The sequence below is a fragment of the Hemitrygon akajei genome, chromosome 3 (genome assembly GCF_048418815.1).
Source record: "Hemitrygon akajei chromosome 3, sHemAka1.3, whole genome shotgun sequence".
Lineage (NCBI taxonomy): Eukaryota > Metazoa > Chordata > Chondrichthyes > Myliobatiformes > Dasyatidae > Hemitrygon > Hemitrygon akajei.
The window spans coordinates 20,336,453-20,350,615 of record NC_133126.1 but is presented as its reverse complement, the minus strand read 5'-3'; the positions used below and the strand labels follow the sequence as shown (position 1 = coordinate 20,350,615).

General features: G+C 40.4%; 1 protein-coding gene across 1 annotated transcript in view; it reads left to right on the top strand.

The window, feature by feature from the left end:
* snw1 (SNW domain containing 1) overlaps positions 1 to 14,163 on the top strand; it is a 31,011-nt gene that overhangs the window by 7,400 nt on the left and 9,448 nt on the right. Inside the window, exons 3-8 of the mRNA XM_073039300.1 lie at positions 1,258 to 1,419; positions 1,689 to 1,784; positions 3,998 to 4,104; positions 8,232 to 8,336; positions 9,937 to 10,006; positions 12,404 to 12,469. Coding sequence (XP_072895401.1) covers positions 1,258 to 1,419; positions 1,689 to 1,784; positions 3,998 to 4,104; positions 8,232 to 8,336; positions 9,937 to 10,006; positions 12,404 to 12,469 — 606 coding nt within the window. The remainder of the gene's footprint in view (positions 1 to 1,257; positions 1,420 to 1,688; positions 1,785 to 3,997; positions 4,105 to 8,231; positions 8,337 to 9,936; positions 10,007 to 12,403; positions 12,470 to 14,163) is intronic.

Genomic DNA, 14,163 nt, shown 5'->3' with positions numbered 1-14,163 from the left:
CTGTAGACAGCCCCAGTAGGGGTAAATATTAAATATTCACCCTGTGAATAGTGTTTCAGTAAGATCAACTCCCATTCTTCTGAATTTCAGGAGCAAAGTTTGATCCTGTTTGACCTTTCTCCTTTTATAGGTCAAATCTTACATTCCATAAATCAGCCTATTGAACCTTCCCTATATTGCCTGAAAATCCTTCCTTAAATATCGAGACCAAAGCTTCCTTGCAATTGCATTCTGTACCTTTTGTAATAAAGGTCAACTTTCCATTAACTTTCCTAAATACTCACTGTACCTCCATACCAGTTTTTGCTTTATGCAACATGAGTCCATATTCCATTGAATGCAATATTTTGTAGTCTTACTCTATTTAAATAATAATTTACTTTTCTATTCTTCCTTCAACCTCATATTTTTCCTACTCTATTTTTTTTCTGCCAAATTCTTCCTTCCTTTCAGCACAAAATAGTATCAAGAAGCCTGCTGTCACTAGTTTGAAATTTTTTTTCAATATTTCTTAAGTGTTGTATTCAAAAATGTATGTACAAAAGGCAACATGTTCTCTGAGTGGACCCTTTCAAAGTTTTGTTCTCAGAAGTATATTTTCATTTTCCAAATCTTCACAGCCAACCTGCAGGAGTCAGTAGAAAAAGATCAGTAAAGTGATGTATAGAGGCTGCATTAGAGGAGCTATCTAAATAAAAACATTCAATTTTAAAATAGCAACTTAAAATGTATAATGGATGGCTGTCTTGTTTAAGATGTTGAATGTGTTTCAAGGCTATGCAAATATCACAGCTGCAGAAAGGGTGAATGTTGTGGAGTGAATGCATATTTAGCGTGGGTGGAAGTCAGAAATTGGAAGAAACCAATCAGTCTTAATTGGGAGTGTTCCCCCTCCCCCAGTAGCAACAGAGACACTGAGAAGCAGATTGGGAGACAGATTTTGGAGAAGTGCAAAGATAACAGTGTTGTCATGGGTAACTTCAACTTCCCTAATATTGATTGACACCTCCTTAATCAGGTTTAATTGAGACAGAATTTGGTAGGTGTGTCCATCAAGGATGGCAGGATTCTTAGCAGTGTGGAGCAACAAAAAGACTTTGGGGTCCAAGTCCATTGTTCCCTCAAAGTTATCACACGTAGTTAAGAAGTCCTTCAATAGTCAGTGAATTGAGTTCAAGAGCTGCAAGATAATGTTGCAGCTCCATAAAACTGTAACTCTTCAGAGTACTGATTCAGTCTTTCTATTTCTACCTCCAGGATTTTGGCGATGGAGGCGCATTTCCAGAGATCCATATGGCACAGTTCCCATTGGACATGGGCCGCAAGAAGAAATCATCCAATGCCCTGTCGGTACAGGTGGACGCAGAGGGGAAGATCAAATTTGATGCCATTGCCAGACAAGGACAGTCGAAGGAGAAGGTACAATAATTCCCATCTGATTCTTATCTGCAGATGCGCTATGTTACTTTGTTATCTACTTCCATCATCACATGGGCTGAGTGAGGAATACCTTCCTTGTGCCAGTTTTTGTGAATTACTGGTCCAGAATTCTAATTTGTATTTTGAGTAGAAACCTTTTTATTAAATTATACAATAGTTGTCAAGATGGTGATAGTGTAATGTGTAATTCAGAAAATTTGGCTTTACATACTTAAAATGTTCATCAACGTTTGTTTCTCTTTCTGCAGGTTATATACAGCAAGTTTACAGATCTTATTCCTAAAGAAATTATAAATGAAGATGATCCAGATCTGCAGAGGCCTGATGAGGACAGTATAAAGGAGGTAAATTACTTAAAATTGTACAAATGTGTAGCTATGACATAGGGAGTGTTTCTGATTTGATGATACTATTGAATCTTTTGGATTCAAGGAGACACTGGAGATTTGAAAAGAAGAGTAAGCTTTGTGCTGACATTGGAGAGAGTCCAGAGGAGGCTCATGAGAATGATCTTGGTGATGAAAGGGTTAATGCATGTGAAGTGTTTGATGGCTCTGGGCCTGTACTGGCAGGAGTTTAGAAGAATGAGCAGGGATCTCATTGAAACCTATTGAATAATGAAAGACCTAGATAGAATGGATGTGGGAGGATGTTTCCTATAGTGGGTGAGTATAGGACCAGAGGGCACAGTCTCAAAATAGAAGTATGTCCCTTTATAACAGAGATGAGGAATTTTTTTAGCCAGAGAGTGGTGAATCTGTGGAATTTATTGTCACATGCAGCTGTGGGGCTAAATCATTGGGTATATTTAAGCAGGAATTTATAGCTTCTTAATTAGTAGGGGTGTCAAAGGTAATGAAGAGAAGACAGGAGAATGAAGTTGAGAGGGATATTAAATCAGCCATAATTGAATGGCGGAGCAGACTCAATGGCCTAAATCTGCTACTATGTCTTATCGCCTTGTAGAACATAAGGACAGTGCAACATATGGACAGATCCTCCAGACCATGATGCCAATTTAAACTGCACATCTGCCTGCACATGGTCTATATCCCTCAATTCCTTGCCTGCTTGTGTGCCGTTTCAAATGACTCTTAAATATTGCTTTCACCACTTTCTCTGGCAGTGCGGGACTAACCATTTCTCTGACTTTATACAAAAGCTGTTGAAAAATACTAGAATTTGCATAACATTTTCTGTACTCTGTATTTTCTGTACTAGAAGATGCAGCTGAATTGACTGCAGTGGTCCCAAAAGTCAGTTAATGAACAAGCTGTTTTCGCATACAAGATGATTTATGGGAGAAATAAGTCTTCAAAGAGTTGGACTACAGGCCAAACCCTTTAAATGTATCTTGCATGTTTTGTTGGGGGAATGGATATTTTCTTCCCTGGACAAGTCCATCAGACAGATTAATTGATTGTTTCCTTTGTTTTTCATAAAGAAATTAGTGTACAGATGTTCTGCTGTGTTTCTGAATAACAATTTGTACTACGCAGAAATTTAAAAAAACATTTTGAAGACATTTTACAGACATTCAGGCAATTTGGAAGTTTCATGCTTTTAGACATAACAGAAATGTGGGGATGACAAAGTAGATTTCATGGTGTCTTACTCCCTCTGGAGAACTTCATGCCAAAGGATTTAAAATTGCTAAATAAAAGGAGGTTCTTTTATTCATGTGCATTAACTCTGGTTCTGTTTGTGTGATGAATTCTATACAATATTTTGGAGGGTTTTATGATACGTGGACTTATAAAGTATACACATGGTAAAATATGTAAAGTTCTTTGGGATGTTTCAGCATTATAAATCATGCATACTTTAGTCACATAGAAGGGAAGATCATGTACTATGATAAAGTTGACTGTGTTGTCTTATGTTCCACACATGTACTTTGTGAGAGGTTGAGTCTGGGTTGATGGATTCAGAGAGACAACAGCAGGTAGATGTGCAAGTTAGCCTTGTAGATTGAATGTTCTATTTATTTAATGGAAATATTGGTAAATACATAAGTATTTATGTGGGTTTAATTTCAGTCAAAGTTCCAAATTCAATCTCCAATGGTTTGGCTTGTTTAGCATGTCATCACATTGTTATAATTGGTTACAATAGTAACCAATAATAATGATGTAGAGGTATAAATCATTATGTATTACATGCATTCCAGTTTGCCATCCTTTGATTCCCACTGTGAAATAATGTTAGATTGCAGGGTTTGTGATGTCTCTTGAAGTTAAATAGCTGATTGGTATTCACAGCAAGTTTTCACATGTGGATGTTTGGTGGTGTTTAAGAATGACAAAGAACTGTGTGCTGGGTAAAATGGTGGGAAAGGCTTTTCAATGCAGAGTGATGTTAAAATGTGCCTCAGTATTACTGCAACACCTTTGTTTAAATACTAATACATTTTGACATTTGACTTTGCTTTCGGTAAGATGGTCTGTGAATCCTTGAAAGTTACGATCAGAAGTAGAAATTGTTTGGTATGTTGACCATAGGCAGTCCAGAGGTAATATATTTTAATTTAATGAATTGACTAATTGTTTCATTACAGTTGACTGAAAAGACACGTTCAGCTCTGGAGAAACAAGTCTCACAGAAGGTTGCAGCAGCCATGCCTGTTCGAGCAGCTGAGAAACTAGCCCCTGCACAGTACATCAGGTTAGAAGAGTCACACAAGCAGTGGTGATATTTTGATGTCTAATTTGTTTTTCTAATGCATGTAGTATCTTAATGAGGTTCAGCATGTAGTGCTTTGGATACATCGTTTTGATTACACTATTCCTTCATATTGTAATCCTAGCTTGTCTGTCAAGAGCAACACACAAAAATTGCTGGAGGATCTCATTAGGTCAGGCAACATCTGTGGAGGGAATAAACAGTCAGTGTTTTGGGCTGAGATCCTTTCAGGACTGGAAAGGAAGAAAGAAGCCATAGCAAGAAGGTTGGGAGAGGGGAAGGGGTGCCAGCTGGCAGGTGATAAGTGAGGGGGAAGGTAGGTGAGTAGGGAAGAGGGAGAATTAAGTGAGAAGCTGGGTGGTGATAAGTGAAAGAGGTAAAGGACTGAAGGAGGAATCTGATAGGAGAGGATAGTGGACCATCAGGGAAATGGAATGAAGGAGGTGATGAGCAGGTGAGGAAAAGAGGGCGTCCAGAATGGGGAATGGAAAAAGAGTGAAGGGAGAGTGGGAGTAGTTACCGGAAGGAAGAAAAATAGATGTTCATGGCATCAAGTTGGAGGCTTCTCAGATGGAATATGAGGTGTTGCTCCTCCAACCTGAAGGTGGCCTCATCGTGACCATAGAAGAAGCCAGAAGGAGAATGGGAAGTAGAGTTAAAATGGGTAACCACTGGGAAATCCTGCCTTTTGTGACTGTGGAAACTTGAATTTTCAGAAAAGGGGACTATGGAAAAGCAGCGGAAAGGTTCCTCCTGCAAAGCTGTTAGACTGATTAAGGCATACACTCTTACTCAAGAGCGTTCCTGCAAGTGGCAGCATGCTTCCTGCACCAACAGATAAGGAATGCTGGTGCTGTTGGAGTAAGTTACAGAGAGTTAGAGGAGGCAGAGAAAGGAATGAATTTGAAAACAACAATAAGATTTTAAAATTGAGCAATTGATAAGACCAAGATCCCTGTATCAGTCAGTGATCTCAAAGATGATAGGTGGTTAGAATATTGTGTGAACCTGAATACCAGGCAGAGCTTTTTTTTCAATTAAGTTTTTTTCCATAGGGTGCAAATTGGGATTTTCAGATATATGGGTTCTGAGTTCAAGGGTATAAGTGTTGTGCTCTAGTTTGCTATGCCTTGATAAGACTGAATTTGGAATATTATGTCCAAGTCTGTTATCCATACATACGGAAAGATATTCTTTCAGTGAAGGTACACTATACTTAATCCTGGAGTGATGTAGTAAGGAATGATTAAGGTAGATTAGGCAACGTTACTCTTGGGTTTATTAGAATGAGAAACTATTTCTTTGGATAAACACAAAATATACCTAAAATTTCACAGTATAGATGGGGTCCCCTGGCCAAGGCAACCAGAATCCCAAACCACAATATCATTAGGAAGTTGGTCATAGAGCTTAGAGATAAAATTCATCACCCATAGTGAATTTTTCATGTTCTTTTTACAACTGAGCTGAGCTATTGATAGATATTAAGGGAATCAAGGTTTATGGACTTGATACGAAAAAATGGCACTGAAGCAACAGATCAGCCTTGATCTTGTTGATTCGAAGACCAGGTCATCATCATCATTATGTGCCGTGTTGTATGTCATAGGCAATCATGGTCTATGATCATGATTGTCCTTGGCGATGTTTTCTACAGAAGTGGTTTACCATTGCCTGTTTTTAGGCAGTGTCTTTATAAGATGGGTGACCTCAGCCATTATAGATACTCTTCAGAGATTATCTTGCGTCAGTGGTTGCATAACCAGGACTTGTGATATGTATCAGCTGCTCATGCAACCATCCACCACATGCTCCCATGGCTTCACGTGACCCTAATCAGGGGGCTAAGCAGGTGCTACACCTTGCCCAAGGGTGACCTACGGGCTAGTGGAGGGAAAAAGTGCCTTGCACCTCTTCGAGTAGAGACATACTATATTGCCATCCTGTAGCAGTGTGCTACACGCAGCGCTAAAATAACCACACGGAGTCAGTAAACTGCAATCAAAGAATATTTTATTCGAACTTCACAGCCTTGCTTTAAAGCCTCCCTCATCCCGCCCTCCCCGGGCGCGGATGGTCCAAGAGACACGTACTCACAAACCCCCGCAGGCTTTTTCCCTTTGTTGCGGACCAGGCCTTTGTGCCTGCACGCTGGCTAATTGTGAGCCGGTTCGAGTGTGCTAGTAAGTGGGTCGCCACATAACCCCCCCCCCCAGAACCAGCGATACACCCCCCCCAATGTCCACAGTCTGGGCCGGACCCTGTTTGGGAGGTCGGCCTCTGCGCCGCGGTGCCGGAAACTCGAGGGCTTTGAATTCTGTGTACTTGCCGTCCACCGGGGGAGACTGTACGAACTCCGCAACCTGGGCTGCTGTGTCCTGGTCGAGGGAGCTCACCACGTAGTAGTAACGGGTGTCCTCTGAGGTTATCTGCCAAACGTGGAATTGGGCTTCTGCTTGCTGGAACCATAGGTGAGGTCGTAGCGTCCAGAAGCTTGGCAGTTTCAACGAAACCGCATGAACAAATGCGGCGTGGGTCATCTCTGGTCCAAAAATCGTTTGGACCGTCAGGGTCACCAATTGTAGCGGTGTGCTACACGCAGCGCTAAAATAACCACACGGAGTCAGTAAACTGCAATCAAAGAATATTTTATTCGAACTTCACAGCCTTGCTTTAAAGCCTCCCTCATCCCGCCCTCCCCGGGCGCGAATGGTCCAAGAGACACGTACTCACAAACCCCCGCAGGCTTTTTTCCTTTGTTGCGGACCTGGCCTTTGTGCCTGCACGCTGGCTAATTGTGAGCCGGTTCGAGTGTGCTAGTAAGTGGGTCGCCACAATCCCACCACCCAATAGCAGGTGCGGGGGATAAAATAACCAATTCTTATTTCTTACTTTTCTTATTCAGTACATAAACGAACACGTATATGGGTAAGTGTTTCATTTGGCAGGAAGGTTGATGCATAAATGAAGTAAGATAATGCAACTAAAACATGTTTACCTTGATGATCAGAAACTTAGTCTTGAGTCAAAAATGACCAAGATAGAGAAAAACGTGATTCAGTTTCAGCTTGCCAGGTGAATGGATGGAAGGGTCTTGAGGGAACAGGCTTTGTTATAGCATCCAAAGGGCTGAGTTGGATCTTTGTTTTCTAGCTTGAAGGATTTGTAACCAAGGCTAAGTTTCAATAAACATTAAGGGTGTCACAATAGCGTAGCAGTTAGCGCAAAGCTACTATAGCTCCTGGTGTTCTGGAGTTCAACGTTCAACTCCAGCACTCTCTGTAAGGAGTTTGTACGTTCTTCCTGTGAACCACATGGGATTCCTTCACCCAGGCCAGTTGGTAGGTTAATTGATCATTGTAAATTGTTCTGTGATTAGGCTAGTGTGAAATAGTTAAGTTGCTGGGTAGTATGGCTTGTTAGGCCAAAAGGGCCTGTTCCATGCTGTATATGTAAATAAAAACAATAAAATATTGGAGCAGAATTAAGCCATTCTCCCCATCAAGTCTGCTCCACCATTCCATCATGGCTGATCCTGGATCCCACACAGCCCCATACACCTGCCTTCTCAGCATATCCTTTGATGCCCTGACCGATCAGGAAACAATCAACTTCCAGCTTAAATATATGCATGGACTTGGCCTCGTCCACAGTCAGTGGCAGAACATTCCACGGATTTGCAGCTCTGGCTAAAAAATGTTTCTCCTTACCTCTATTCTAAAGGATTGCTCAATTTTGAGACTGTGCCCTCTAGTTCTGGATACTCCACCACAGGAAACATCCTCTCCACATCCACCCTGTCTAGTCCTTTAAACATTTGGTAGGTTTCAGTGAGATATCCCTGCATTCTTTCAAGTTCCAGATAAATAAATAAAATTATATCAAATTAAAGGGGCAAAGAATTAGTGTTGTCAATGTATATATGTATTCTACTATCTATGCTGTTGGTGGAGATCCCTGAGCTAACAGAGAAGTTGTGACTGACTGTGACTCCTGATTTGCGTGATGCTAGGATCTCGTGCATTTTCTTGGAACTGAATACTTGTTTGTGTATGCATATGTCCGAATAAATGACCATGTCAGTAAACTAAATTTATTTTTCAATGCAGGTACACTCCTTCTCAGCAAGGTGTTGCTTTCAACTCAGGAGCTAAACAAAGAGTTATCAGGATGGTGGAAATGCAGAAGGACCCCATGGAACCGCCTCGATTCAAGTAAGTGGATAGCAATAAAATAGTAAATTATTTTAGCGACCTATGATTTTGTCTTCAGAAGATGATTTGTATAAGATTTATATTCAAGTTTAGTTATCAAATGTATGTTGAAACATACAATGAGATCAATTGTGTTAACAACCAACCTGCCCAAGGATGTACTGGGGACAACCCAAGTATTACTACACAGTCCAGTGCTCACTATGTTTAGCAGAAACATGCAATTTCAAAAAAAACTTAAATTCAAACACAAGAAAATCTGCAGATGCTGGAAATTCAAGCAACACACACAAAGTACTGGTGGAACGCAGCAGGCCAGGCAGCATCTATAAGAAGTACAGTCGATGTTTCGGGTAGAGACCCTTCGTCAGGACTAACGGAAAAAAGAGATGGTAAGAGATTTGAAAGGGGGAGGGGGAGACCTGAAATTAATAATTTATAATTATTATATTGAAGAAGACAGGAGGGGAGGGATTAAGCTAAGAGCTGGGAAGTTGATTGGCAAAGGGGATACAAGGCTGGAGAAGGGGGAGTATCATAGGACGGAAGGCCCTGGAAGAAAGAAAGGGGGAGGGGATCACCAGAGGAAGATGGAGAACAGGCAAGGAGTTATTGTGAGAGGGAAAAACAGGAAAAAAAAATATTAAAAATAAAAAATTAGGGATGGGGTAAGAAGGGGAGGAGGGGCATTAATGGAATAGGGAAATCAATGTTAAACTCATTCATTATTGTCATGAAATCTGTGTGTATGTACAACATCAAAGAACTGCAGACAATACAGTGTGGATAGTCAGGCTTTTTCCCAGGGCTGAAATGGCTATTACGAGAGGGCAGAGTTTTAAGGTGCTTGGAAGTAGATACAGAGGAGATGTCAGGGGTAGGTATTTTACTGGGAGAGTGGTGAGTGCATGGAATGGGCTGCTGGCGACGGTGGTGGAGGCGGATACGATAGGGTCTTTTAAGAGACTCCTGGAAAAATAGAGGGCTCTGGGTAACCCTACTTAATTTCTAAAGTAAGTACATGTCCAACACAGCATTGTGGGCCGAAGGGCCTATATAGTGCTGTAAGTTTCCATTTCTACAATATTCTGATTATGTCATCAGACATTTGATAATTTTCTGGGGCTCAAGAATGTTCCATTAAATATTAAATTGACTAATCTGTTTCTATTAATTATGGTAAGTTCCGTTCTAGTACTGTGTATGGGAGAGTGAATCAGAAATTTTATTTTTTCTATTTTTATTTATTTAGCGATACACCGCAGAGTAGGTCCTTTGGGCCCTTTGAGCCATACCCTCAGCAACCCTCGTGAAAGACGATGAACTCTAACCAAATCGCAGTCTTATTTCCAACGACTAATTAACCTACCCGGTTGGTCTTTGGACTGAGAGGATATCAGAGCACCCAGTGAAAACCCACGCATTCCACGGGGAGGGCATACAGAACGGTGCTGGAATTGAACTCTGAACTCCGGACCTACCCCAGCTGTAATAGCATCATGCCAACTACTTTGCTACGGTGGTGCCCATTAACATGAATTCTACTGTTTCTTCTTTAAGATTTCATTCTGCTTAATTGGCTTCTGTCTCTTGTGTTTAGGATTAATAAGAAAATTCCTCGAGGTCCCCCATCACCTCCTGCACCGGTCATGCATTCACCAAGCAGAAAGGTAGGAGCATGATCAACTAATGCAAGAGAGAAGTACTCACTAATATTTCATTGAGATTTTTTTGAGTAAACCTTTTGTTTTAAACTTCCAGATAAAAGCTTTATTTTTAAATCAGCTGCCACACAAGTCCTTTGTCTAGCTGTATTGTAATTTATTTTTCATAAGCTGATTGACTCATAACTTCAGATGACTCCATAGTTCCTGCAGTGATGAATTAAATCCCCACACCAGAATCCTGGGTTTGGTGCCATTTAAAGTCAATTACTGCAGATGGATTAAAACTTGTTATTGTTTAGTGGCAGGGTGAAGAATGGCAGGAAATGAAGTGACTGAGAGCAGCAGTAACGATCACTGACAGCTCATCCTTTCTCGTGGGTTTCAGTGGAGAAATGGAGTATGGAATAATGACTCTGCAGCAAAGTAAAATGTGGCATTGCTATTAAAAATACTTGATTTTATCAGGCAGCCTGCTGTCTAGTAAAGTTCACTGTGACATCCATCATTGAGAGAATTGCACATTACCAGCCCTCTTCCCCTACAAAACAGTTGCAGAAGATCATGCAGAACATGTATTTCCGTTCTATAGGGAGTTGAACGATCATGGTGGTGAAGCCAACTGAACCACTAAGGATTTCCTACCTGCAAGCGACTTCTTTGGATTTTTTTTGAACATGTGTGCTTTTGCTGCCAGTCTTTCCCCTCTCATTAAAAGTGCACTCCATTGCAGTTCCACGAGTTCCTTGATTTGCTGTTTTCATTGTCTGAAGGGTCTGGCCAGACCATCTGCTCTATGATTGTATCCACAGGTACGCGTGTAGTGTGGATTGCTTAATAACAGTCAACATGATAGTACTTTGTAATACCATCAAAAGGACTGGTTTGTATATTTTTTTGGTGGGGAGGGGTCGAGGAAGAGCTATCACTAGGAAATGGAAAACATAATACCAGTCTCTTCCAATTATTTGGAATCTCAAACATCCAAAATATACAAGCTGATTTTCAGATTTAGACTTATTTATCGCATGTACATCAAATCATAGTCAATGTGTCATTTTTGTTAACAACCAACATACCCAAAGATGTGCTGGGGGCAGCCCACATGTGTACCAGAAGATATCAAACAACAACAGCGAAATAAGACTGAGACCTCCCTCCTTCCACCCATCCACATACACAGTTCTCTGATCCTAGAATAAGTGGTCTTCTTCCGTCTCCAATAAATTTGTGGTATTGTGGACAACTCTGACTTCCCCATTGGGCTTGCTCTGGCCAACCGGCTTCAACTTTTGTACTTCTCATTGGCCTTCAAGCTTCAATTCCGATTTTATCAAAGAAATCTGTACCATCCATATGGGGAATTAGTAGTGAAGATGTCCATTAACTTGCTTAGAGAGAAAAGCTTTGATTGATGACTTGATGGAAGGAAAGAGAAGCAGAGAGATTTCCAGAGCTCTTAGTTTTAGAAGCTAAAGACATAGCCAACATTAGAGGACTGATTAAATTACACAATGGTCAGAAGGTTAGAATTTGCAGCAGACCCCATTATAGGTCTAGAAGGAGATAGAAGAAATGCTAAAGAAAATTGGATTTATAAATCATTTTAAAGAGAAAGTGGATCATTTTTTAAAAATCTTATGCTTAAAGGATAGGATAGGTGGGACCTCCCTCTTTCTAGTAAGTTAAGTGGCCACTTTGCAAAACTCTGAACACAGCACAAAACTGTGTGGGTTAATTTTGTTGCCTCATTCTTAAAATACTAAGGCTTTTTCAGCTGCATCCACTCCCCAGTATGAGTTAAACCTGGATGCTTCTTGTATAAAGATCCTTTATGAAGATAAAGATTAGCTTTACTCGTCGCATGTTCATTGAAATATTCTGTGAAATATGTCCTTTGCATCAAATCAGATCAGCAAAGATCATACTGGTATAGCCTGTAAGGGTCACCGCAGGCACCAACATAACATGCCCACATTTCACTAACATAAGCTCTACATCTTTGGAACATGGAAGGAAATTCACAGAGAATGTAAACGCAATGTAGATGGGAGTGGGAATTGAACCCCCATCTTGCATCTGGCACTGTAAATTGTTGTGCTAATTAGTACACTACCATGCTGCCCCATTCAAATTCATAGACTCTTTTACTAATCTCTATTTGTTGGATCTAGCTTTCCAAAGTTAGTTGCCACATTTGTTTGTCTAGATTTCAACTCATTACATATTAGGTCAATTTCTGTGCAATATTCTAAGGAAGTGATACAGAAGGGTGTTATTGTGTCTCCACGTGAATTCTGAATGTTGCTACAGTGGTGCATTTGTTTTAAGCTTGGCCTTTCTGAGAGGTGTCCTCTTAGAGTATGTGAGATTCTTCTCATAAAATATTTTTGTTTGTTTCAGATGACTGTGAAAGAACAGCAAGAATGGAAAATTCCTCCATGCATATCTAATTGGAAGAACGCCAAGGTAAAGAGACTTGGAGTGATTTTGTTTTGGAATCTACAAAATAGAATGGTATTTAGAAGAAAATGTACTATAACCATTCAGTTTAATTAAAATCAAATAACAATGTTACCAGTACTGGAGACTACTGGTTTAAAGGATACATTGTTGTTTATTTTTAAAAAGAGACTAGCAAAACAGTGTATTTTTTTCCAATTGATGGTCATGTCATAGCATGAGAGTAGGGTAAACAAGTTGGGGTAGAAGAATAGTTAAAATGTACCAGTAAGGCACTTCACATACAAGAGAAGTAGATCACTCAAGGATCAACTTTTATTCACCATGTTCATGACCAGCGCATGGATGGCACTTAGAATATCTCTTGCAACTGACCTCCAATTTGCAGTAGAATTATACAAATTGAATTGTTGGTAAATCTCCAGCCTAAGCATGCTGAGAGTCAAAATCTGATTTGATTTTGAATGGTGGGACAATCATGAGGGATGTTAATGGTTTATCAGGAGACCAAGATGCATTAGAAAGGGTACTAAAGTGTGGCACTTGGTGGAGGTCACAGCCTCTTCTCAATTTCCCTCCTTGACTTGCCTCTGAATTGATCCATATCATTTATGAACCTGACCGTTGTCTTGAGTTTAGCCTGATCTCAGCATCCATGCATGTGCATGAAGGCATGAGACTAGTGCATAGTTGGATAGGTTGTCTCGAATGGCAGGATGTGAAGCTCCAGCTCTGGTCGCGGAAATGTGAACCTTGGCATATCTTCTTACTTGAGGAAATTCATTGGACCTGGGAGTGATCTGTTAGAATTTCAGTGTAAATTGAATTTATTTCTTAACTGTATATGGCCCTGGGGAGAATGTTTTTGTCGTTTATATTCAACAGCACTGTATCAGTGTTCCTGAATCTGCTGAAACCTCATCTTCAGGCTCGTATAAAGAAAGATGAGATTTGCAATAAATATTTTCGCCATAGTTTTCCTAACGTGTGCAGTATGTATGAACTTTATACATTCAGTGGCCACTTTATTAGGTACTCCTGTATACCTCATTAATGCAGTCAATCATGTGGCAACAACAATGCATTAAAGCAGGCAGACGTGATCAAGAGGTTCAGTTATTGTTCAGACCAAACATCATGATGGGGAAGAAATGTGATTTAAGTGACTTTGACTGTGATTGTTTGTACCAGACAGGGTGGTTTGAGTATCCCAGAAATTGCTGATTTCTTGAGGTTTTCCTGCACAACAGTTTCGAGAGTGTACAGAGAGTGGTGCGACAAATAAAATAACAGCAATGAGTGGCACCTCAATGTGTGAAAACGCTTTGTTAATGAGAGAGGGCAAAAGAGAATGGCCAGGCTGGTTCAGACTGATGGGAAAGTGACAGTAATTCAAATAACCAATCATTACCAGTGGTGTGAATTCACAACACATCGAACGCTGTAAGTGGGTGGGCAACAGCAGTGAACCATAATCATACTCTCAGTGGCCACTTTGTTAGGTACAGGGGGTACCAAATAAAGTGGCCACTGTGTGTATTTGTACTGGACTTGGTTCTCTAATTGTTGGTTTTATTTTGGCAATGATTTCAACAAGCAGCTAATAACCAAAGCTTTAGTTATTGTTAAGTTTTGATCTTGACCCGATTAACAATATCAGTAAAAATGTAAAGATCTGGATCAACTGCCCTGGTTTGTTC